Genomic DNA, 27,310 nt, shown 5'->3' with positions numbered 1-27,310 from the left:
TGCTCTCAGACCTCACTTGAGCTGCAGCGTACGTCGGTCCATTGCGAAAGCTACATATCAAGCCCCAGGTTAAAGTTCGCTTTAGATAGCACGGGCTGTTTATCTTTATCTAGAACGGAGAAAAGAGACAAGCTGTCCTCCACGAGGCAAGGATTGCAGCCATGATCCCAACCTATCATGGACCGAAGAGAACGGCACAAGAAAGTAAATAAAGACTGGACCACGGCCATACATGGCAATTGAAACAAGTCTTTATTTCACGTTGCGCGTGCGCAGCGCAACACAAGCTTCTTAAATAGGCATAGCCCCCCTGCCTTTCTATATTAGTCAGACATGCGCCGCCCTATACCTCACCTGCCTCAAAACCCAGGGAGATGATGTGGCCTAACAGTCCGGGCTGCCGTCTTTCGAACAGGGTAACAAGGCTCCATGTCGGCTCAAAAGCCTTTGATTCTGGGCAAATCACTTTATCCCCGTGACTACCAAAAAGGAGCGTTTCCTTGTGTGACGCAAGTAGTGCTCATGTAAAGCGCTCCAATACATTTGGGTCGAGTTCACGCTATATACAAGCGCTCGCCATGACGTATTTGCTCGGCCGTCCCACCTGGACGGCCTCGCCTGCTAAAAGGTTTCTTGTCTTTATGGGGCCAAACACATGGCCCCATAAAGATAAGAAACCTTTTACGACAAACTTAATTCAGGCGAGCCCGTCCAAGTGGGACTGCTCAAAAAGCCGAGCAAATACGTCATGCACAGCTCTGTTCCAATGGCTGGCCACCGTTTACCATAAACGGTGACGCCAGCCAATGGAAAAGAGGGGCGGGGCTTAAAGCCTCTTACAGAAAATACTCAAACGTTAAATCTCGCCAGCGAGACTGCGCATGCGCGCAGCCTACGCCAGGCGAGACCTAAAAAGGGAGGGTGTACCCATTCTCTACAAGATTTAAAACCCAACGATCTGAAGTGATCGATTTCCAATCTTGTAGAAAGTGGGATACCAGAACCACTACCGGACCAACATGTTCTAAGATGGGGGATCTAGAACTGCTTTCCTGAAGTACCAACGGTGGCGGGAGGAGAACTGGAGGAGGAGGAGTGCTGTCGAGAGACTCCCCTAAGACGTCCGTTATTTTTCCCTCTGTGCGATTTGTACAAAGGATTCTGCTGCTGCTGGTTCTGTTGAATCTGTTGGCAGCCACGAAAGGAAGCAGCCCTTCCAAAACAACGATACCGCTTGTAGCCGTATCCCCTAGACTGCGTCTGAAGGCCCAGAGACCGTGCAGTTGCTCTGCTATCCTTAAAACGCTGCAAGGCAGAGTCAGCCTTAGTTCCAAACAGTCTCGACCCATGAAAGGGCAAATCCAGCAGATTCGCTTGAACATCAGGAGAAAATCCGGAAGATCTAAGCCAAGCTTGTCTTCTTGTTGCCACAGATGACCACATCACACGAGCCACAGAGTCAGCAGTGTCCAGACCCGATTGTATCACCTGACTGGCCGCAGCTTGAGAATCAGAAAGGGCCTCCAAGAAATGTTTCTAATCCTCTTCAGGCAACTTTGGAGCTAGGTGCTTGACCGAGTCCATCAGAACATGGATATACCTCTCAAGGAGACAGGTAGCATTCGTGGACTTTAGAGCCATACTCGCAGAAGAAAATACCTTCTTTGCCGCTTGCTCCATTTTTAGAATCCCTATCACTGGGTATGGTAGGGAAAGAAACAGAAGATGGACCACCAAGCTTTCCTGTGATGGATGCGAAGACAGAAAAGCTGGATCCCCAGGAGCAGGCCTGTACCTTTTGAAATTGAACGAGAAACTGCAGGAGCAGACAAGGGCTTCTGCCAAACCTCCAAGATAGGCTCCGTCAAAGCCTCATTAACCCCTTGAGTGCCCCGCCCTTTCCCCACCCTGTACCGGCCCTTTCATTAGCGGGCGGGGTTCATGACGAGATAGTCTCGTCATGGGCACAGCGCAACCGCGCTCCATGACGAGACCATCTCGTCATGGGCACTGAAGGAGTTAAAGGGTAGCAGAGGTTCAGAGGCTGTAGAAGGTGTATTAAGAACCTTAGTCAGGATATTAGATTTTACCTCCGCTGATGGAAGTAGCAGATCAAGCAACTCAGCTGCCTTCTTTATTACCACATGATAAGGAGCAATGTCTTGCAATACTTCAGCCTTTGGAGAGGAGAGATCATACTCAGGAGAAGTATCCAATCCACTGGCCTCCTGTAAGCCCTCAAACTCGTCCACTGTCTCACCTTCCTCCTGCTCCTGTGCATATTCGTCGTCCTCAAGGAGCCTCAACAGCAGAAGGAGTACAAGGAGTCGGAGTGTAAGACCTCGGCGCCGGAAAATGCCAAGCCGGAGTCGTCGGCAAGAATGGCACAAAGGGTGATTGAGCATAGTGGTGAGGCACACCCAAGTTAAAAGCCAAAGGACCTACGGGGACCGAAGGTGCACCAGATGGAGTAGAGGCTCTGGCAAACATGCCAAACATCGCATTAAGAAAATGCGTAAGGTCTGATCCAGGAACAAGAGGATATGAATCTGTACCTTCCTGAACAGAAACCAACTGAGGCTGAACTGGAGCCTGCGGAGACGGAGATGGCTCCCGCACAGGTCAAGCCACACGGACTGGAGACGACTCCCTGGGCGTCGGAGACATACCAGGAGCCGGAGAACATTCAGGCGACCAAGAGCCATCGACGCCGGAGACCTGCGTCACCCGTGGAGATGGAGAAGGAGATACAAAGTCCAGCCTTCGAAATCGCTTAGCTGGAGAAGGCGACATCGACCTGAAGCCCTGACTTTCGACGAACGGCGCCGAGAGCCATGTCTTTTCTTAGACTGCTTAGGTTTTCTTGACATCGCTTGTTTACGACCCCTCTTCTCCTTTTTGGCTCTGGCTATAAACAGCTTAGCCGCACACTCCTTAATGGCCTTCGGATTCATCTTCCTTCAGCTTCGGCATTCATTGACGTCGTGATCCGAAGACAAGCCCTAAAGGCAATCATCATACAGGTCAGTGATCGACATGTGACCGCCACACTGCCTGCAGGGTTTAAATCCGGACTTCCTAGAAGTAGCCATTAGAAATCCTCGAGGATACAAAGTTTTCTCTCTAGAAAATGAAGAGTCCCTAGAAAAACCGTTACGCGTCAACGGCGCGGAAAAAAGGGAACGGACGTCAGCACGCCGACGAGGTCCTCTTATGGCTCCGGTGACGTTATACGGAGTCCCAAGCGGAGCCATGCTATTATGACGTCCTTGTAGATGTGGGAGAGCTAGGAAAGAATTTCCGCAGAATGCTGGCGCAGGTGAGGAATCCACAGGCAGAAGTATCCATCAGAAACAAAGATACAGAGTAACAGGTTTAGCTTTGCTATATTTCCCTATCAACAGGTCCAGATGGACACACTTCTCATTAATTCCTAGGCCCTCTCTGAAGCCAAACTGGGCTGGTGATAAAATAGAATATTCTTGTGCCCATTCCTCCAACCTCCTCAGTAGGATCCTGTTCATCACTTTCACCGAGGTGTCCAGGATCGAAATAGGACAATAGTTTTTAGGGTCTGAATTATTGCCCTTTTTAGGTCTCACCTACGCCTGTGCTGCATAGGAGACCTTTAGCCGTCGTGCAGCTCTTTTTCAAAGCATACTCATGCTTGTGGCGGCATACGCCTTGCGGGAGTGCGCAGCGGTGCGCCACAAGCACGAGTATGTGCTTTGAAAGAGAGCAGGCTGCGCGTGCACCTTCGCCATGCTTTTTAAAAAATTCCTTTTAGAGCGCGCGCACACACACACACACACACACACACACCACTCCCGGTCTTTTTTTCTTCCCTGCCTGCGAATAATGTGCTATTTGAGGCCGAGTCTTTTTTTATTATATCTAACCAGGCTCTTCAAACAGTCAGCGGCAGAGGAGGGTAAATAAACACGGAAGATACTTTCGATATTGTGCTGTGAGGCTGAGATGAAATCAAGTTTTCAGTGAAAACGCGGAGAGGGATGTGAGCACTTGCTTTAGGCTGACTTGACTCTCTTACTCCCAAAATGGAATCCCACGCGGTTTATCCCCTCATCTCTCATTGATAAACCGTGTTCCTGGCCATAGCAATGCCGTGTGCATGCTCCAGGGCCAGGGCACTAAATTTTCCATGGTTCCTAGAGACGCGTCTCCATGAGTCACGTCGAGCGCGTACGTGTGTATATTTGCCGGCCCTGCATGTCTCTTTCCCTCTCGAGGGGACTCCCACACACTAGAGGACACAGACTGAAATTCAGGTGAGCTTGGCTGCGTGTTCCCCCCAGACTACGTGTTTTTCCATGCAGAGCTTATCCGCCCACACAACGCTAGTCGCCCCGGTCCTCACAGTAACTGCTACTTTTTTGGCTACATTAACGTCCATTACTACAACCTGGCACTTCCCTAGTTTTGTTAGCGGGCGCCTCCCTCTGCTAAATCACTTTTCCGCAAGTGGCAAACGCACAGCTGATTCCCTAAAGATTTCAGGGAGTGCGTGCCTCTTCACCTTTTATTTCACATTTCATTCTCAGAAAGGCTGTACTGCCTGCGTATTGCAAGAGTCTCCGCGGTCCTCAGAGGACCAGATACATGCTTGGCTGAACTAGCAGCCATAACCACAATTGGATCAATACATAGAATATACTGCATAGACTAGGAAGCGTGCGCCTCTCCTCCCATGTGCCATTTCTAATGAGGCACACGCTCAGCTGTTATCCTGGAGAGGTCTGGGAGTGTGCGCTTCTTTATTTTATATGCATATCCCTATTAAACACACTCCTTGTTCCTATCTATGAGAGTCAACTATATAACGCTCTAACCATCTTGTAGCAACCCCACAGTATTTTTTCACTCGTTTTTGCCCTGTTTCAGTACACAACAGGGAAACATTAGTTGCTCCTAACCCCTTGTGTTTCATGCTTACTTATCACGATATTTCATATCTACTGAGGATGTTGAGGAATGTTTTCTCTGCTCGCTTTTCTTTCCTCTTCTTTGTCCCATTTTTCTCTCTAGCCGTGCAAACGGTGGGGTGACTCAAGGCTGGAGAGTGGTCTTCACTCATCATCTATTAGGTAAGACCACCAAGTTTGTTATCTTAAGCTCATTGGCATAGCCAATAGGTCTCGCTTTTGGGACCTTATAAGTATTTAGTTATGCAGCACAATATCCTAGAAGCAACAACATTAACTGTTGCATGGCTAAACACTTATAAGGTCCCAAAGGCGAGACCTATTGGCTATGCCAATGCTTGTTGTAAATTGGTACAATAACAGAAGTACCCCAGGAAGGTGGGATCATGTTGACAGCAGCTACATTAAATACACTTATAAGAATAGGCCCCCCCATAATTCAGCACGAGATTTAAAAGCATATATAGGCACCTTGTCCTGCCCAGGGGTCCGCCCCCCAGCACTAACCTGCTGAGCCAAAAGGACCACGTCAATAGTGATATCAGATTGAAGGGGTTCCCATCTATGTATCAATTCACGACCTTCTACACCACTGTCCAGATTATTCAGTTTAAAAATGTGCAAACCAGGCCTCACAGGAAATAAATGAACAGAATTTAGGAATAATATCATGTTCTTAAAACAATGCATTGACCATATCCCAAAATAACTTCTTGTTATTTGCTTCTGCAGCCAAGCTTAGTTTTGACCATGCCTCATCCCAGAGTGCTTTTTCACATTGGGAGGCCTGTTAGTATTGTAAGCGAAGAGACTTAACCATAATATCCAAGGGGGAACTTCTTAGGGCTTGTTACAGACATGATCGAACCATCCCCTACTACTGTCCCCAGTACTAAATTGTGACCATGTCAGAAGTAACTTGATAGAACTGCTTATATGATTAAAGCTATCCATCAGCAAATTAGGAGTCACATCATCCTGTAGACAGTAACCAATTTCGGTGGAATTGTTTGTTACTATTTTTTGTATTATGCAGTTTGGATTGATACCTGCCCACTTAATTTGTTCGCATTTAAGCCTTTTAGGGATAGTATCATTTGATGGAAAAAATTCACATTTCTTACCCCAGAAAAGAAAAGGGAATATAATGGGGCCATGGTCACTTAAAACAAACTGGACAGTGCTAGGGATGCCACACAAATCGCTTACAGAGGCAGCTACTAATACATGATCAATGACTGTAGAGGTGTTTCTTCCAGTAATAGATGGAACCTGCTTCCCATTAACGTTCCGTTCACACTCTAAACTGCAAATCAAGCTTAAAAATAATCGAGTTCAAAGCATCTCCATAATAATTATGGCTAAAATGAACAAAGCCCATCCCTTCCTGATTAGTATATCCAAATACACGTGTGGCCGATAAAGGGCAAGTCTAGATGTTAAAATCACCTGCACATAATAATACAAAATCAGTATGGATGGGCGTAAAAAGGCTTCCAGACCCATATTCTATTGCTCTGGCTACCCTGCTACATGTAGCATCAAAAACATTGTTATAAGAATTTACCAACACCAGATCGCGTTCCCCCCCTTAATGGTTAGCCACAGTAATTGAGAATGTGGACCCACTGTAGAAGACTTTTTAACAGTTCCAGGGATGTTATTGGAGATAAGAATCTGGAGCCCTCCCTTAGCCCGCCCAGCATGGGAAGGTATAGCACCCAAGAAATGGAAAGAAAAACCCTCCACAGGTGTTAAATCGTGCACCAGGTTTCTTGGATACAAATGACACCAAAACCAGATATGGTACTGACCTAGTCAATATTTCCTAGTTTATTAGTTTATCCTCCCACATTCAAAGTTGCAAATTTATACCACTGAGGTGTAATTAATACCACGTAGACAACTTGAACTGGGATTGACATCATTATTGCTGACTGAAGGTATAGACTTATAATTACTCATATTGGGGCCACTTAACCCAGTGGAGCCTGGGAGATCGACATCGGGCATTTCATCAACAGGTTCCATCATGATACACATATAATCATCTTCCTCACACCCCAGATCATTATGCCTGGGATAGTTAAGTCAGTCATTGTCTTGTAAGGAACTCAAGACCCGGAACATGTTGGATAAAGCCAAAGGAGAGTGAGAAATGGTGTTAGGCCCCGGCACTCGCTGCAAGTGTAATGTAGAATTATGCATTTGCATAGGGTTCCGTGAATGGCAATTGAAAAAGCCCAAAAAATATAACGCCATATTCCAAACGAGCGGCGAGGGTGGCACTGCCCTTGCAAGAATTTCCCTAGCATAATTAGGGTGTTGAAAGTTTATACCTATACAGTCTCCCTTAAGATTCTTCTTTAAGGGCCCAAATCCATCCTACTCTCCTAGTCAACAAAATCTGATGTGCTCTCTCAGTTGGAAATATGCCCTTAGAGCTAAGCCAGTGCACCAGCTAATTCTTCAATGAGTCAGGGGTTTCATGTACTCTGTTTCAAAGGGGATAGCAACCTGGACAGCCATGAAGGGGCAGCAGGCTGGAGGCAGGTTAATTGTTAAAGCATCACTAGGTTACATTTGGATATTAGAGACAGTTGGATTTGCGACTAAGGGCTGTGGCTGGATACCAGCAGAAGGCATTTGATTGGACTGAAAATGACCCAAAGAGGTTGTCAGTCGAGGAGCCCTTGGGACAGTGCCCTGCGAACACCCAATCACAGGGCCCTTGTGGGTCTGGTCCGAACCAGGGCAAGCCCTTAGGTAAGCCCCTAACTAATTGGTGTACCGAGCCTGGGTTGGCAACGGGCTTCCCAGTCCAAGGTTTGGTAGGGAAGTATCAATGGCACTGCCATTAGACGTGCTCACATCTGACATTTTCTGGCAAAAACAATACTTTATCAATTTCACCCTCTAACCTATCCAACTTCATTTTAAGCGGCAACAATAAATATTTAATAGTAACTGTTAGTTTCATTCCATACTGGAGCCCAAAAAGATTGGTCTGGAGAAGTAAGATAATTTACAAGACGCTTATCTCTCCCAAAGCCGGCAGAGTTGAAGGGGGTTTGGGCTAGCGGCTACAGCCTTCCGACACATCTTTTTGCATTTAGCTACAGGTGAATGGACTAAGGAGGGAGAGACCATAAAGGAGGGAACAGCCACAGTCACATATGGGGATTGCTGATTAGTAGGAATGTCCAAAACTTCATTAGTACTGTTAGAATGCCCCTTGCCTAACTCCTGGTCCTTGTCCGGTCTGGGCTCAATATCTGCAGTGACTCCCACATGATCACTTGGCCCTGCCATACCCAGGGATAGACATTGTTCCATCAGGTCCAATTCCTTTGATATAACATCCACAGTACACGCAAGAAATTAGTCTATGGTAGTCTGATTTGTATCAGCTACTGTCTAAGAGCTACCATTCTGCAGTTACCCATACTGGCTGTTAAATCCCGAGAATTAGATGGCCTTTAATATAGAAAAAAATAAATACAGGCCCTGGCACCACAAGTACCCAGAAATGCTGCGACAAAATAGAAATAGTGACTAAGTACTATGCCCCAAAACAACTTAGCTCACTTACTTCCAGGTCGAGAGGAGGCCCAGCCAACTATAGGTCAATCTGCAGACAGGGTAACTGCTGATGAAGACAGGGAGCCAGGGAACAAAAACCAAGAGAGCAGGCCCAGCCCAGCCTCATCTGGGGGCAGATGAGGCCGGGCTTCACCCGTACCCGTCCCGTGCTGGGCGTGTCTCCTGGCACTTTAGTTGGCGTAGGGAGGACTGCTCCTCCTCCATGGGCAAACAGCACACTGGAGGACAAAGTCCCACCCCTGCAAGACCACACAGCAGACAAGTGACTGGTGCAGGCTTAGAACGGCCTGGTAAGTTCACCCCACGCTGCAGGAGTCTCCTGGCGCTTTAGTTGGCGATGGGAGGACTGCGCTGCGGGAGTCTCCTGCCACTTTAGTTGGTGCTGGGAGGAGTGCCTTCCACCAGAGGCGAAGAGCAACTGGGGGACCGAATCCCACCGAACAAAACCACACAGCAGGCAAGCGACTGGTGCAGGTTTAGAACAGCCTGTTAAGCGCATCCCACGCTGAGGGAGTCTCCTGGCGCTTTAGTTGGCGATGGGAGGACTGCCTCTCCTCCACGGGTGAAGTGCACGTTGGGGGACAGAGTCCCACCCCAACAAAACCATAAAACAGTTAAGTGACCAGTGCGGACTTAGAACAGCCCGGTAAGCACTTGGCATCACTACTACAGCTGAATATATGGGATGAAAGGAGTACCAAATTATCCTATCTATTTTGTTTTTTGTTCAGCATGCAAAACAACTGATTACAAGGTTAGTGTTTGTTAGGAGAAAAGTCATCACCTCAATTTTGGGCAACTGGATCCCTCGCTGTAAAGTCAGTGCAAACCATATAAGATTTGTACAACCAAGTGTTCTAAAATGGTAGATTGATCTCCTTCACTCGCCGAAAATGAATGAAATATGAAAGCTAACTCTAGGCTGAAGGCTTGCCTCTCCTCCACTGCCCCAATCCTCAAAGGGAAGTCAGAGAAAGATATTAAAAAAATTAAACACCTGGATTAGTGAAACAGCTTTGGGTCTTGCACCTACCATCTGCCCAGAAAATGGCCAGCGTAAATACTCAACCCTGGTTCTCCCGTACATTTCTTGAGCAAAAGCGCTACTGTAAACAACGCAAATGGAATGTTTCCCATTTTAGAGAGGCTCAGAAGGTATATCATAAGTTGATTAAATCAACAAAAAAGCTAAAATTCAAGAGGTCAAATCAGTATCCAAAAATAATTTTAAACATCTCAAAAATGTTTTTGCAAACCAAGCCTCTTTCAAGAGAGATCCCGCTCCCTTCACCGCCCGGCCTTATGTGACTGAATCTCAATCTTCTTTGAAAAAAAGATCCAAGCTATACAACAGGGTTTTGCGTCCACCCTCATAACCAACCCTTTAAATCTCCCTGTGTATGACCTTCCCTATAATGCACCCAATATGAATTTGTCTGCGTTTGATGACAATTCCCTGAAATTGACACAGCAAATGATTCTCTCTTGTAAATCAGGCATGCCCTCAGACCCCTGTCTACTTGCAATACTCCATGAGGCCATTTATATTTTAAATCCTTTGATTAATACAATGTTGAACACCTCCCTAACCACAGCTGTGGTCCCTCTGGCCTGAAAATTGTCAAGCCCCTGCAGACAAAATACTTGGCAGATCCTACCACTTTATCTAATTTTAGGCCTATATCTTTGCTGCCTGTTCTAGCCAAAATACTCAAGAAAATAGTGAACCTGCAACTTACCTCCTTTCTGGAAAGTTCTAATATTTTTATGCACGCCTATCTGGCTTTAGGCCCAGACATTCCAACTAATCTGCCTTACTTGAGGTCTCGGAGACTATTAAAATGACTCTGGATGCTGGGAAGGATGCAGTGTTGATACTGTTGGAGCCTATCCACAGCATTCGATGTGATTTCACATGACATCATTACCCAGCAAATCCAAGATGCAGGGATATTTCATAAAGCAATAGTGTGGTTCAAATCCTGTGTTGCCGATAGGATATAAACTGTAGTTTATGGGGAATTTTCATCTAAAGCAAAACGTATTACTAGGGGTGTGTCAAAGGCATCATCTCTTAGCCCTGCCCTTTTTCATATCCATGTCGCCCAGTTCATTCTTTCATTAGAAAAGAGCTCCACTGACGTGGAATTGAATTTCCGAAAGTAACTTTCCAATGTAATCTCATGGATGCATAATAATCATCTTAAATGCAATTCAGAGGAAACTGAGATCCTACTTTTTGGTAAATCCAATTTATTCTCTCCCATACGCTCGTGGCCAAACTCAGTTTCGCCTCCACCAGACTGGGACAAATAATTTGGGTGTCAAATTTGACATTGAACTCTCCTATCCGCAAGAGACTGCAGTACCTGGGATGTGTATCAATCTTATTAAATCTCTAAAAAATAAAAAGTTTGATCTGCTACTACTTACTGCTAGGAAAACTGTAGCATTTGCCCTAATCTAGTCGAGAATGGATTAATTCAACAGTCTGTAAATTGACTGCTCAAAACAGTTAATTCACAAACTTCAGATGGTCCAACACACAACAGCCAGAGATAGCGGTAATACATCTCCCAAAAACGGAGCTCAGCATCAGCCGCTCTAAAGCCTTCATTGGCTCCTAATTCATAAAACTTCTGTTTGAGATGTTGTTGCTTCTCTTCAGAGCATTCAAGGCCATGGACCTTAAATATCTTACTACCAGATTTAGCCACTCTAAGACCTTTAGAACTTTGAGATCCTCAAATACAAGTCTGCTTAACACTCCCCCATTCAGATTAAAACTCAAGGTGGGAAATCTTTTATGGCACTAGCCGCTAAAGCGTGGAACCAATTGCTACTGCACCTCCGCTTTTGAATACAGAAGCTGTATTTTAAAAAAAACTTGAAGACCTGGCTCTTTCAAGCACCAGATGCTCTTTGTCTAAGACTCATTTAATGGTTCCATCTAGGGCCAAGTACAAAGTATTATAGCTGCTGTTGAGCCTAGTGCCAGGATGCTCAATCACGAGTGACGTTGTACTTTAGAAATAACTCCTTCATTCATTCATTAAGTTCTAGCTAATTCTTATAGTACAACAAAAGTCCACAGCACAATCTAATGGCAAACTTTACCTCAATATGTGAGTTTTATCGTCTCAAAAGTAGAACTGGAAGTGGAAAAAATGTAAGGGAATATAGCTATTTGAGGAGCTACACTAGGCTAGTTACGAGATACTATAGACCTACCAAGAAAATTACCAGGCATAACGCGTAATGGAAGCCAAAGCAAAAACAATGTGTAAGTCCCTATCTTCTGCTAGTTAAACAAGCATTTACAATGCAACGGTCTCGGCATTGTTAAAGTTAGAGCTATTGGCATTGCTCATGACATTATTTTTGTTTATGTTTTTGTTTTTAAAACATTTAAAGAAACGGCATTGTTATTTACAATGTCAATAGCTTAATCTCTCTCAAATGCGAGACCTATTGCATTTGCACCCACACACAGAGCCACCTACATACACACTGATTAAGCTATTGACATTGTAAATAACAATGCCGTTTCTCTACATGTTTTAAAAACAAAAACAAACAAAAATAATGTCATGAGCAATGCCAACAGCTCTAACTTTAACAATACCGAAACCGAGAGGAGCCTAGCGCGCAACCAAGATGGCCGCGTAGGTGCGAGGCTCCCGAGGACCTCCGCGACCTCCTATCACTATCCTGAACATATCCTGTCCCAGATGAGGGGACTGTGTCGGTGAGCCCGAACTGAGGTGGCGCCCGTTTTCCGCTTCCAAATCGGACCTCGGACACCGACTTTAACACCGATTGAGGTTTGCGGCCTTCTCCTAGCCGAACCCCGGATTTGCGTTGTGGGGCGATCCAGTGACGAAGTGAATAACAGCGGCGGGCAGGGCTTGGTGGCTCGCGTAACCCGCACTTTCACTTTCGCTTTCGTACCCTCCTTGCCGTCTATGCGAGGTTGGGTCACGGGGCTTGGTGTGTTGGTGTGGCCTCGCTGGGGGACCCTGCCTGCCCGCCGGCTGTGATCCGCCCCGCAGATCTGGGGTGGCACCCCCCCGGAGCCCGTGGACCGGCTTGCCCGCCCTTCACGACGTGGCTGGTGCGATCGGGAGACTGGGACCATGGCCACGAAACAAGATGGCGATCGGGCAAAGGTAAAATCGACCCGGCGTGGCGCAGCCCATCAGTCCAACAGCATGGATCGCTATACCCTCCAGAAGGGATCTCCTGAGGTGCAACGCGGGTCCCCTGAGGGCCCTACTGATGCCCCCGATCTGCCCACGGATCTGACTCTGCGGGATGTCATGGGCGCCATCGCCGAGATGAAGGCCTCTGTGGGCCAGCGTTTTGACACACTGGCGCAGAAGATCGACTCGGTCCTCGTAGATGTTGGCCTGATAAGGGCCGATCTCTCCAAGACCAACGACCGAGTCGATTCTTTGGCCCACACCGCATCGGGCCTTACGACAGATGTGGCGGCCCTGCAAACGGAGGTGCGCCGACTTGCTCGGGCGAGTGTGCTGATGGATCGTCGCCTGGAGGACTCCGAGAGTCGGGCCCGGCGGAACAACATCCGTATCATCGGGGTGCCTGAGGGACGTGAGGAAGCGGCGGCGGACCTTTTCGTGGAAGACCTGATCGTTACCCATCTCCAGCCACGGGGGCTGAGTAAATTCTTTGCTGTGGAGAGGGCCCGCAGGGTTCCCGGGGGAAGGCCTAAGGTCGGAGCCGCTCCGAGACCTCTCATCGCCCGGATTTTTAATTTTCGGGACAGAGACGCTATCCTGCAATCCTCCAGACTACAGGGACCGATTAGACTTGATAATATGATAATATGGACATTAATTTCTATCCTGATTTCACCCCTGCGGTCCAGAAGCAGAGACTGAGCTTCCTTGGTGTCAAGCGCCGTCTTCGGGACCTAAATCTCAAGTACGCCATGCTCTTACCAGCTAAGCTGCGAGTGGAGGTGGAAGGTCGCACACACTTTTTTGATCGTCCCGAAGCGGCCGGGGACTGGCTGGATACTCTGTCTGGAGATCGGGATCGGGGTGGCGGGGGGGGAGCGGCCGGGGGAAGAGGGCTCGCCGGATCGAGACTGAGGGACTAATATTAGGCCTCGCTCGGGACAAAAATGATGCCACTTTTGACTATACGTCGGATTGTTTAAGTTCCCCTCCTATGGAGGTTGTGTGGGGTCTCTTGGGGGTTCTCCCTCCTCCTCTGGGGGTCTAGTTAGTTTAACTATCTATGGGGCGACAGGCACACTGCACGTTGGGGGGGCTGTTTGGGCTCATGCAGGGGTGCAGGGAGGGGGGAGTTTTGTTGGGGTGGGTGGGCAGGGATGGGGTGTTGTTCGTTATTATCACAAGGCAACCCTTTTTTTGTGTTGGTTCTACTGTGCTCTCGGGGGGACGAATGATGGTTTTTGTGTATGATGGGGGGTAGGGAATTAACTTTGTTGTCTTGGAACGTCAACGGACTGGGGGACAGGATTAAACGAGGTGTGGTCCTACAGTATCTGAAGCGACTCTCGCCTGATGTGGTCTTCCTGCAGGAGACACACCTTATTGGCAATTCCTTCTGCGCCATGAATCGGCGTGGCTACCGCCTCGTGGCCCATTCGGGCTTCACGTCAGGCTCGAGGGGTGTGGGTATCATGGTAAAGAACTCGCTCCCGTTAGAAATTGATGAGGTGCTCCACGACGACAGGGGACGTTACACTGTCTTGGTGGGGAGAATGGAGGGCAAAGTGGTTGTCTTTGTGTCAGTGTACGTCCCACCGGGGCTGCAGTCGACCACCTTTGCAGATCTGGGGCGCCTCCTCCTTGGCCTTCCGGGGGGGCTTCTGGTGGTAGGGGGGGATTTCAACGCGGTGGTTTCTGGGACTGTGGATCGTCACCCCCCCTAGGGACCTCCCCCGGGCACAGGCGTGGCTATCCGGCCTCTTGGATACACTGGGATTGGTGGACTGCTGGCGCTTAAAACATCCCACGCAGCTGCAATACACTTTCCACTCGGGGGCCCATGGTAGTCTCTCACGGCTTGATTATGCCCTTGTCCCGGCGGCCCATGTCGGGAGGGTGGGGGAGGTGCGCCATTTGGCACGGGGTATCTCGGACCACTCCCCACTATTGTTGCATTTTGATGTCTTTCCGAGGGCTGAGAGTAGGGTGGTCCCAATCAATTCCTGGTACCTGCGCGACCCCACCATTCGCGCTGACTTGATTAAATCCCTCCAGCGCTATTTTGAGGAGAATGTGGGGTCAGTGCCTTCAGCTATCTCCCTGTGGGAGGCCTTCAAAACAGTACTTAGAGGGGAGGCCCTGTCCCTTATTTCCCACGCCCGGAGGCGCGAGCGGGAGGAGGTGACCCGGTTGGAGGCTGAAATAGCTGAGCGGGAGGGTAATCTAGAAGATGGGGTGACGGATGCTGCATTACATGTCCTCCAGCTCAAGCAGGCGGCTTATAGGGCCCTCGTTACGGAGGCGGCCAGGGGCCTCAGTAGGGAGCAACAGGGGCGACTGTATGATGTGGGTGATAAGGCTGGTAAACTGATAGCGTGGTTGGATAAAAAGGAGAGAGCGAATCGTGTGGTCCCGCTGATTGAGAAAACGAATGGTGTAAGTGTAACTGAGCCAGAAGAAATTGTCTCCTGTTTCGCGGAGTATTTCCGCGAGGTGTATTCCCCGGTCTCTTCTTGCTCGGAAGAGGATTCCCGTGCTCTGCTCAGGGATATCGCGCTGCCTTCCCTGTCCGGGGAGGACAGGGTGTCGCTGGACGCCGCTCCCACCTCCGACGAAATCGCTCTCGCCATACGCTCGGTCGCTTCTGGCAAGGCCATGGGCCCGAACGGTATCCCTATCGAGCTGTATAAGCTGCGACCGGATACATTGGCGCCTCACCTCCGCGCAATGTTCCTCGCGGCCCACTCGCTGGGCTCCCTCCCGCTTGACCAACGTCTGGCTACAATTGTGGTGATCCACAAGGAAGGGAGACCTCTGGATCGGGTTACTTCCTATCGGCCTATCTCACTACTGAATGCGGAGCCCAAAATTCTCGCTAAGGTACTCGCCAATCGGCTGGTCGGTGTGGTGGGAGATCTGGTTCATCAGGACCAATCTGGCTTTATTCCCCATCGCAATACAGCCCTTAATCTGCGGCGTTTGCATGGGGTGCTTGCGCGTGTCCCGTTTATACGGGAGCCGGCCATTTTGGCGTCCTTAGACGCCACCATGGCGTTTGACACGCTTGAGTGGCCATACATCTGGGCGATGCTTGCGAAGTTCGGGTTTGGCCCAGGATTTATCAGTTGGGTCAAATTGTTGTATGCGGGCCCATTGGCGCAGGTGGTCGTGAACGGAAGAGTATCGGCCCCGTTTGAGCTGGGCCGGGGCACGCGACAGGGCTGTCCCCTGTCGCCGCTTCTTTTTGCGCTTGCCTTGGAGCCCCTGGCGGAGTGGCTGCGGTGGGAGCCTTCCATCCGTGGTCTCCGTTGGACCCCCGAGTATGAGGACCGCGTATCCCTATACGCTGATGACATCCTTCTGTACCTAGCCTCCCCACGTAAATCGCTTATAGTCCTAGTTGATGTTTTACACTCGTTTGGTCGTAACTCCGGTCTCGTCATCAACTGGGCTAAATCGTGTGTGTATGTTCTCTCTGGGGAGGCTCCTATTCTCCCGCGGGGCTGTCCGATCCGGATCGCCCCGCAGGGATTTCGGTACCTGGGTGTCTTCATTACTCTGGACCCGGAGGCCCGGTATGAACGGAATCTGCTCCCCCCCCCTCCAGCGTTTGCGTGTAGATGTCGCACGTTGGCGGCGCCTGCCGCTTTCACCGCTCGGCACTGTTCAAGATGATGTCTCTGCCGCGTTTTCTGTACGCTCTGCAGAACACTATGGACTTGGTCCCGGCGCGCTACTTTCGTGAGGTGGAGAGTCTGCAACGCCGCCTGTTCTGGGACGGGAGGCCGCGTGTTGCTCTGGCTAAGCTGACGCTCCCATGGTTTGACGGGGGGATTGCCCTCCCGGATATTAAACGGTACTATTGGGCCTCCCAGCTCGCTGCCATTAACCACGGCCTCTATGGGCCCGCCTTAAACCCGGCATTTGAAATGGACAAGATGCTCCTGCCAGGTGGCGATTACAATCGAGCGCTCTACTCTAGCGCGCCCGACGCTCGTCTGACGGGCCCCACGCGTGTCATGGTGCAAGTCTGGCACGCGGCCAATGCAGCTATGGGGTGGAAGGACCGTTTGACCCGGGCATCACCACTGTACGCGTCTGAGCGGTTAGGTTCCCTGTGGACCTCTAAGGGCTTCGAGAAGTGGGACATAATAGGTATCAGTAAAGTGGGGGATCTTTGGACGAGGGGAGGATTTAAAACGTTCGATATGCTGCAGACGGAATTTCAGTTGCAAGGCAGTGAATACTTTCGGTATTTGCAGGTCCGACATGCGCTGGGCTCCGTCTTCTCGGACGTTGCCTCCATCCCGGAATATTCCCCCCTGGAAGATAGAATGCTGGATGGGCACGTCCCGGACAGCACGATCTCACTTATATATAAAAAGCTGATAAACGACCGCTCGGGTCTGTTGACTGCCCTTCGTGCGACTTGGGTTGCCGACGGGCTGGAGTTGGACGACGAGGACTGGACCTCCGCGGTGGCCTCCCCGAAGGAGGTGGCCATACCGGCTCGCCTCCGCTTCGTCCAGCTCAAGATACTCCACCGGGTCTACATGACGGGGCCAAAGCTTCTGCGTATGGGCTATGCTGGAGATGGGTTGTGTAAGCGTGGGTGTGGTGCTTTGGGGACCTTTATGCATATTTTGTGGGAGTGCCCGGAGGTAGAGGGGTTCTGGCGTGGTGTACATGAGGTGCTGCGACTGGTTACGTATGTGGCGCTGTTGCCTGAAGCGAGGAGATGCCTGCTGAATGTGTGGGAACCGACTGATTACTCAGCGCCGCAGACGTGGTGGGTGACTCTGGGATATATGATAGCCAAGCGTGATATTGCTCAACTGTGGGGATCCCAGAGGCCCCCGACGGTCTCGGCCTGGAAAGAACACATGGACTGGTGCATGTTTCGCGAAAAAGTGGTGTATGTGGCGAGGGGTAAGCCTGGGACATGGGTGAAAGTATGGGGCCCCTGGAACGCCTACCGAGGGGGTATCTGCGCGCCACCGCTGCTGCCTGATCCCTCGCCAGCCCCATCCCCTTAGCCGACTCGTTCCCCCGCTGCCAGGCATTGGGTTCCCCCAGTCCTCGCTTTGCTCTCTTCCCCCTCTTCACACTTCTGTGTATAGTTGGGATCCCCCCTCTTGGGGAGCACGTGCTGCTATTTTTGATTGTGGGTTGCCTTGTGGGTGTGGTTTTAATTTTTTGTTGTTCGTAATTTAAAATGAAACCGCATAATGGGGCCTGGATGCTGTGGCTTTTGACATTGTTATCTACTGAGAAATGCTCCTCCTGTAATACCACGTTTCCATAAATGTATGTCGTATGTTCCTACCATTGCTAGCGGCCGGCCGAAAGGTTGTGGGCCCATACTTGTATACTTTTAAGACCTGTAATAAACGGTTTCAAAAAAAAAAAAAAAAAAAAACAATACCGAAACCGTTGCATTGTAAATGCATGTTTCTTAAAGCAGTAACTGTCCCTGAAATGGATATGGATTTCTTTAAAAAAATGTTTACCATCTGCAATGCAAATGCAAAGAGAGAGAGGTCTGCTGTCCCTTGCAGGCCACTATGCCCACATTTGCAGCCAATCACCGAGAGTCACGCATTACGACCGGTCTAATTAATATTCATTAGGCAAGTCCTTTTGAGTCTCTCTGCAAATATATAATTTGCAGTGCAGTCTATTAGTACATGGGTCAGATTGCAAATTACATTCCCATTTGGAAGGCAGTCCCATTGCAAACCGCACATCCCTCATTTGTGGCCGAGAACTGTGCATCAGGCCCAATAATGTTGCTACATTTATAACAAGCCATACATAGAGAGCAAAAATAGGCCATATACAAAGGGCACGTGACAACTGACTCATGCATGGATGTGCCATATTTATAAAAATACACAGCACCCCTATGTTTTCCCCTAGCGCTAAAAAAGTTGCCTAGCACCAGCGCAGGCCCCATTGTACCATGGTGCAAGGGTGCTTTGTTTATGTGCAGGAAGGAACACATTCCTGCACATAAACAATCTGTAACTGTGCTTTGCTTCTGTGGGTGCTGCATAATGCAGCATACGTAGAAAGACCAACAAAAAAAAACGAGTTTCTCCTTGTTGCGCCATTCTAATGCCACCCTGTCATTGGCGTTAGTTTTCGGCGCTGCCTCTGATTTACCATTCGTTGTAAATCAGGGGCAGCGTCAAATAGCAATGGATGTAATCCATGCAGAAGCAACCCCCATTGCACGCCCCTTTGGTTCAGAAAACTGCATGAAAGGCTACGATATTGACAAGGCATGGTTTAGCCACGTAAAGTGCCTAGCACCTTGCAAATATGGAGAAGGGCATTGCGCCATCGGGGCGCCCGAATAAGTTACTGTGGCGCCGTGGCGCAACCGCTTGTGAATATGCCACTTAATGCAGGTCTAGAAAAGGGAGTTAGTGGCATACTTTCCAACCAGTCTGTAGTAACTTTAGCCCTAATACTGCTTGCCTTGTGCCCCATTGAGGAAACGCTCGTATTTCTTGCTATCATGCGCTGCAGTGTCAGTGGTGAAATGTGAGCGCCAGGCGGCAGCGTGCAGGAGCGCGCCCTAGGGGGATGGCATTCACTCGTGGGCTGGGGGGGGGGTGCGCCGGCTGGCACAAGGCCAGCCTCCCACGGCGTGCTGTGCAGGGAGGGCACTCTGCGCGTGAGGCTGATGCACCGCTCCAGCCCCACCTCTGCCCGCCTGAGGTGGAAACGTCCGCTCCCTTCCCTCACTGCCGGCACTGCAGCAGAGCAGTGGGCACGAACGCGGGGCAGCCAGGAAGATGAGCCGTGCACAGGTACAAGGGTTCCCTTCTAGCACCCCCGAAATCTTTTTACGTTACCGGCTTTAGTTCATAGTGTGGCTGCTGAAATTATCTGCCCCGTCAAAATGTTTGAAACGTGAGCGCCAGGCGGCAGCGTGCAGGAGCGCGCCCTAGGGGGATGGCATTCACTCGTGGGCTGGGGGGGGGGGTGCGCCGGCTGGCACAAGGCCAGCCTCCCACGGCGTGCTGTGCAGGGAGGGCACTCTGCGCGTGAGGCTGATGCACCGCTCCAGCCCCACCTCTGCCCGCCTGAGGTGGAAACGTCCGCTCCCTTCCCTCACTGCCGGCACTGCAGCAGAGCAGTGGGCACGAACGCGGGGCAGCCAGGAAGATGAGCCGTGCGCAGGTACGAGGGTTCCCTTCTAGCACCCCCGAAATCTTCTTACGTTACCGGCTTTAGTTCATAGTGTGGCTGCTGAAATTATCTGCCCCGTCAAAATGTTTGATTCTTAATAAGCCACGCACTCATCTACATGGGTTTTGTGCTAGTCAGCTTCTAGGTGCATTTCCATGTCCATTCCGAGGGGGTGTCAGGTTTCCATGTCACCTTTGTGAGGCTTAACAGTGACGTCATCCGGAATGAAAAGCTTAATTATTCCAGACGGTAGACGGGAGGGGTATGTCGATTAGATGGGCACATGCCAAAGGCATTTCTTTAGAGGCCAAAATATGGTCGTTAAGAATAAAATAAAATAAAAAATTGACCCGGTGGGGAAGGAGGACACGGAGAGTTGCATTAAAAAGCTAACAACATAAAAAAAAAATGAATGTTATTTTCTCTTCCTGCAGAATATATGGTCGGAATTATTTTTCTTTTCCATACACAGAGCAGACATAAGTTGTGCACACAGACGAGCTGATCCTGTGCCCTGCTGTGTTGAAGCCTGGCCCTTTGCACTATAACAGCCTTTTGTATTTACATTTCCCGAATTCGTAAGAGTGTCAGGATGGCATGGCTGACACCGACCCCAGGACCCCGCCGACTTTGCAACCATGTTTCTCCGAGGCGAGGCAGAAATGCCTCGGAGAAAGGCAGCGGCGCTTTCGGATTCGGGGGCGTGTTCTCCTCTTGCCATTGGCTGGAGGAGATAATCAGAAAAGTTGCAAAAAACACGCCCCCGAATTCGAAAAGGACGGGGCCTGTCCGGAGTGACGGAAGCTCTTCTCCAATGGCTGGCCAGCATTCAAGAGGCCAGCCAATGGAGAAGAGGGGCGGGTGCAAGCCCCTCTTCTCCAAAACATTAATTCTCCGACTTCCGGTTCTGCCTTCGGCAGACCGGACGGTCCTCGACCTAAAAAGGAACAGTTGAAACTCCCAACATTCACTATGACCACCATCAGTGATAATAGGGTGTCTGACAACACACAATTTCCTCTAAAAAAAAAAACAAAGACTTGAACTGACCAATGAAAAGGTCCATATATAAAACATGTGCACACCAGATTTGACAAACGTCAGTGAAAATGATTAAATATCCTTCCAACGACTTCAGCATCAATGTTAAGTCTGTTTTAACTTGGTCTTCAATTTTTCAATTCTGGAAGGGGCAGGAACTGCAGTTTTTATGAGAACTCACCTGAAAACGTATTGTCAGCGAAGCGCAGTAGCAAGCTGCTCTTCCCCACACCTGCAGAGAGAGAGAAAAGAATGAAACCATGGACAAGAAAGTACTTTCCCAAGAGTGGTCAGCCAATTCACAACCACTAACACACCCCAGGACAAGACTAGATGATGACCAATATATGGCCTGCCTCCTGCCGAAACAGCCCTTAATTTATTGACATTCATCCTTATGTCCAATGGAAAAAAGCACCCTTTGCATCATCACCACCATCCCATCCCCCCTCTATTACGCAGGGAAACTGGGTGGTTATTGGTCTCTAGGACGCCACTTTGAGGGCTGGGCTTCGATTTAATAAAAATAAAAAAATGCAATGTCATCAGAAGCACTAGAGAAATGTTTTCAGTTTAAGCTCATTAACACTACAATTCACAGAAATTGTTGATGTATGGGAACATATTTCCACGGTGATGAGTCAACTCCACGCATCATTCATTACAGTACTATTCAGTTGTACAAAGGCACCAAAAACTGACAATATCTGCATGCTGGCTATCTTTAGATATACCAAGCTATTTGATTAAGTATTGGAAACCTTAGCATGGACAGGTCTATTAGCAATGAAGATTTCAGGGGATGTTTCCCTGAGGTATTTAATAAGTATATTTATATTACCACTCACCTATCGAAGCTGTAACAGTGAATATCCAAATTACCCAGCAATCCCCAAATCATCAACCCAAGTACAATGGGAGGGTACAGCACAGAATAGGTAATAATTTAGGGCCATATGTACACATTTAAGTAATAGCGAGTGCCTAACTGCATCTTTTTCCGTATTGCAAATAGGAAATCACTATTTCTAATGAATGCAACTCACTGAGTTTCATTTAGCGATTCCTAATGGGGTTGCAAATAGAATATTAAAGCGGTAGGTCGCAGTTAGTGACCCATCAGGAATTGCAGTCATCACAGGGACAGTGGCCTGCTCGGGTCAGCAGACCACCATGTCGGTGATAGCTTTTTAATAAAGCAACCTTTTTTTCCGAAATCCAGTCCTTTTTACTTAGGATGCGTTTAAAAATATAAAATGTCTTTTTATTTTTTACGAGTAGGCAGTTTTCCCTTGGACCACTGCTTGCTCTTAAAATATTTTTTCCAACATTCACAAAGGGGAAGGGGCCGCTTCTCTTTTGCTTATGGTTACCACCACCCTTAAAGTGTAGGTAAATAAATGAATATTTTGCAACCATAATTAGGTCGCAAAACATTTATGCATGCCACTAAAATTCGGTATTTAGAAGGGAGGCCCTAAACATGCCCCTTCCAAATACAAAATCGATAAAACTCAAATTGCGATTCGATAATAAGTTACCGAATCGCAATTTATGTTTTCAACACATGAAAAATAATGTTTGCTGTCAGAAACGGCTAGATACTGTGAATAGGGCTATTTACGACCCCCAAAAACATTTTATACATATGGCCTTTAGTTTCCAATGGACATTTGTGCACTAATGTCCCCAGAATCATGACCACACAACAGGCATATTATGCCATATAGCACTGGAGATGGCCCACATCACTATACCTGAACCATAACACATCATACACCTGGCACCCTGGTCTGCAATGAAAACATTATTACAAAAGGCAGATGGGTATGAAGCATTACTGAGGTCAGATGCTTCAGACATGTACAGATAACTCACAGCTTCCAAGGAAAAGTGCAACTTTCTCAATTGCTTCAGTGCATAAGCAGAATGCGAGGGCTACTTAATCCAATGAAGACCCGGGGAGTCTCGGCTGGATTTCCTTAATCATCTCTGAAAGCCATACAGACTTTAGTTTAACACTTTCACCCAACTTGCATTAGAACTTCGTATTAACCATAGCGCTGCAGCAGCAGAGAGGACTAGAGCTCCAATGTCCCCTGGCCTGTTTTCTTGGGAGTATCAAGAGTAACTTCGATCTGGCCACAAACAATTCAATAAACCGACCGAATGAGGGATCTTTGAGACTGCTCTTTCTCGGTTGCTTTGGCAGCAAGGTTTGTTATTGATTACAGTATCTAGAAGGTGTAAAGTTTCAACATAACTGCATATCTCCTGTGGCTATGAAACTTTGACACATTAACTGAAAGGCGTGTTTTTTCAACAGCAGGGCAAATTGATACTGAAGACTTCAGTGAGAAAAAAATCTGGGAAATGAATATACTTCACTCACAGATCCACATAGCCTGAAGGAACATAACAAACAAGCCAAATCACCCTGCACGCCTCAAACAGCAAATGGCAACTCGAGGTATTGCCATACAATTCTTCTATGAGACTATTAGGTCTGTCCAGGCACCCAGACCATTTAAATGATATAACACACGTGAGAAAAAATGTTTAAGTTCCCAGAGAATTTTTAAACTAAAATGAAAGAACTGAGATTAGTGCTCTGCACAAGGCTAATGTAAATAACTAGTATAGCACAGCTGTTCTACGTGTAGGCAGTCTTCTCTCCTTTATTAGGCCCTTCATTTCACTCCCATCCTACACGCGGCATTGATAATGCCAATAGTTATGGCTTTTGTATATATGGCTGTACTGCAATGACACGGGCAGCAGCAGAGGACGCTTCCCTGGCACAACACAACATATACTGAAGGAGTGCAAGACCTACACACAGCAGCTGCAACAGAACAGAACCTTCTGTGCACACAACTTCTGTACTCCTGGTTCCCAAAATGTGGGCGGTGCCGAAGCCCCTATCTAGTAATGGTCAAATAATTGTCTGTAGGCAGCTGCGTTGTCAAGCCATTCTTGGGCAGAGTTCCAGTGAGATCCACTCCCGAAGCATTCAGTCTTCACTTCATTTCCAACTGGATACTTAATGATCATTGAAATTACTACACACGGACAACTACAACTGCAGTCAACGATAACTCGTGCCTCCTGGTCAAAGCTGGCAAACCAACATTGTGTTACTTGGATCAGCACACCATTGTGAGAGCAGGAGGCGGCTTTGCCATCGTTGCCAAGTAATGGAAAGGCTCCTTTGGCAAAGGGAAGATTAGGGATGGATCTAGCAACTTACTTTTATTGACCTTTAAATTTACCACTCCAACAGTTTTTTTTAGCCCTGCCTTGCTTAAAAGTAAACAAAAGCTGTCAAAGACAATAGGTCTGGCATTAGCACGCTGGTGCAAAGGTTAATTGTTTTTAGGTCCCACCTTCAGACACAATCGCCTGCTGTTGAAGACCTTTTGTGCACCACACCAATATTTTAAGGGGGCTTTAGGTCAAACCACTGCTTACCACTTGCTGGCTTTCTAGTCACTCTCATGTGCTTGCTTCTTATTCACAGGTTCTATTCTTCTTGAGTCCTTAACTCCCCTCAAGTATAGCTTTTTATTGACAACCTGACTCCTTTCACTGCTTACATTCAGGCAACAACTTTTTTGTTTTCCTCCAGCACTCCATAGGAATTTTGTTTTTCTTGCTTCGCTGTGTTGCTCCCTCCCCCAGCTCATTCACTGCTTCCTCTATTACTCTCCACAGCGTTTTTTTGAATTCTATTTTTCAAATGCCCCCCCCCCCCCAAAAAAAAATCTATTACTCCTTCCCCTGCAATATTATCTCCTCTTCCCGTGCCCGGCTGCAGTTTCGCAACAGTGGTGGAGTCAAAACGTCAGGTTAACATAACCGAAAGGCAAGATCAATTGGGTTTGCCATTCCGTACTTTGTTATTACAATTTAAAAAAATGCTAACTGTAGTGCGCAAGTAATTATTTTAAAATTGAAACTAGGTAGAATACCAATTCCACATGTACACATCTCTGGCAATTGGTTAGGACGATTGCAAGAGATGTTATTTCATTCACTGAATCAACTAACAAGCCTAACATGTATGAAGAAAAAGACTTTAAGGATGTACCAAAATACCTTATTTAAAAAGTAGGTGCAAATATAAGAGTAGACAGTACTGACAGTGCTGTGCATTGCACGGTGGATGGCGAGATCACAAACACAGACAAAGCAACCAGAATTTTTTTTAAAAATGGATACATTATAAAAGGTAGAATCTCTATTTGTTCTAACGGAACAATAGTCACCAATATCAAATTCTATAATGGATGACAATGCTTTAAAATTAAATGGCCAAAACATCTACGGGTCTCATCAGCGCAAGGGGGATTCAGCCAATCAAAAAGGTTTTTTAAAAAGTCACTAATATCCAAGATATGGAGCTGTATTGTTTCCTTGTGAGCTGCTTTATGCGTTTCCTTCACTTAATCCCAACCTATACTCATCGTGTTATCAGATTCAACAGTCTGACGTGCACTCCCTACTGTTTGCTAACACCCTTGAACCTATTATCAAATACAGATGTAGAGCGCTCAGTCGCCCTCGGGTATGGCACACACTATAAAATGAATAAACAGAAGAGCATACATGCTTCCTAGAAGGTAGGTGTACTTAGAATAGCAATATAAATATTTTCTAGTCATTACCTCTCACACGAAATATAGGTTAGTTACTGGTGTAAAGAAAATATATTATTGGCTTTGAATTATAGTAACCGGACGACCGTTTAAGCATATCAGAACTAAAGAAATACAATAAAAAGGTAAAAGAACAGGAAAGAAAATAGCATGGCAAGTAAAGTACTGGCCCAGCAGCCCAGGAACTGAAGCACACTTCTTTTTAATGTAGATGTCTACCTGCATAAGGCTGAATGCTGTCAGTCACAGTGCAAGCGAGCCAAAGGCTGAAGTAGGACCAATAGTTGGACCCACAGTCCAACGCTGAAGGCTCTAGAGGCAGAATTAAAATGTGAATGACATCTGAACAAACCAATGGTTCAAAAAAGTAGACCCAAATTGCTCCTATTTATGGATGAATACATTTTTATTATTCATTTTTAGATTTGTTTCTAAGTCTGGGCTCTGTCACACCAGTCTTATGTTAACAAGAAGCAAACAGGGACTCTGGGTCAGCCGCTTTCAGACATTGCTGGTTTACTATACAATTCATATTTTCTTTTAATGTTTACTGCTTTTTTTTATTATGCAAATCAAAAACATTATTTAACAAACCCTTGGTGACAGCAATTAGGCATATCGTTAATATGGTGTTTAGACTGGGTTGACAACTTGCAATTTTATTCCCCAAGTTGAACTAATGTGTCTCATAAGGCCAAGTTGCTTCAATCCTTTTGATCTCCTTCGGTATGTCCTTGTTCTTCTTCGTTAAGGTTGTAAAGTGACCTCCATCTATCCCCCACTTCCTTACATTTAGTCAGACATTCCTCACTTTCATAAACTAACCTTTTGGCTTCTGTGCGCATGTCTATGCCAGACTGCACCTATTCTTTGTTGGTACCAGAGGACTACAACATTTTCTATCGAATTACAATAGAGAGAAAAAGGATGGAATCAAGTCCTCCATATATAATCACCAAAAAACAGACTGAGGTTCTATCTGCGGAATTAAAGTTCTCGCCCACCCTTAGATGAGACCCTAAGTAACCAATTTCAAGGATGTTCCTTATATCATGTGACTAATAAAGGATTCCAAGAAAAGAGCAAAAAATACTAGTCATCAACCCCGTTTGGAAAATTATCCCAAACATCCTGTGGAAAGACTACTGTGTGGTGAGTATATATTTAAGTTTCTACAACAACTTAAAGAAAACATTCTCAACATTGGCACATTATCTTTAGCTAATCCACGATTCACTTTTAGACAAAGCCACAACTTGGACATCTTGGTGCATATATGCCCTAAAAAGTAAATGACAGCTACCTAAACGCTCTCTGGGACTTATCCAAAGTGATAGAACAGTACCCTTGTAGTTACAAGGGTACACTTGTGCAATATGTAACCTCAATGAATATAGTACTCAGACAGATAAGGGCCTCATAATTCCCTGGAAATCATACTGCCTATCCAACTGCAATAGGGAGTGTGTAATCTACAAGATCACTTTCCATGTCAGCTTGACTACAAGAATAAAATCAAATTTGGATTACAGAACACAGGAGCCTCATAAGGTGTAAATGCCTTACAATAAAAATGGCTAACACTTTATTAAGCAGGGACACTCAAAAGACGACCCTAGATGGACCAAAATTGATAAACAAAACTTTAATGGCCACCGGAATC

General features: G+C 47.4%; 1 protein-coding gene across 1 annotated transcript in view; it reads right to left on the bottom strand.

Moving 5' to 3' along the window:
• RAB35 (RAB35, member RAS oncogene family) overlaps positions 1-27,310 on the bottom strand; it is a 161,184-nt gene that overhangs the window by 79,573 nt on the left and 54,301 nt on the right. The window contains exon 2 of the mRNA XM_085636254.1: positions 21,171-21,221. Within this exon, the coding sequence (XP_085492380.1) occupies positions 21,171-21,221 (51 nt within the window). The remainder of the gene's footprint in view (positions 1-21,170; positions 21,222-27,310) is intronic.

Source organism: Triturus cristatus, chromosome 11 (assembly GCF_964204655.1).
Source record: "Triturus cristatus chromosome 11, aTriCri1.1, whole genome shotgun sequence".
In the NCBI taxonomy this organism is placed as follows: domain Eukaryota; kingdom Metazoa; phylum Chordata; class Amphibia; order Caudata; family Salamandridae; genus Triturus; species Triturus cristatus.
This window is presented reverse-complemented; position numbering and strand designations above follow the sequence as displayed.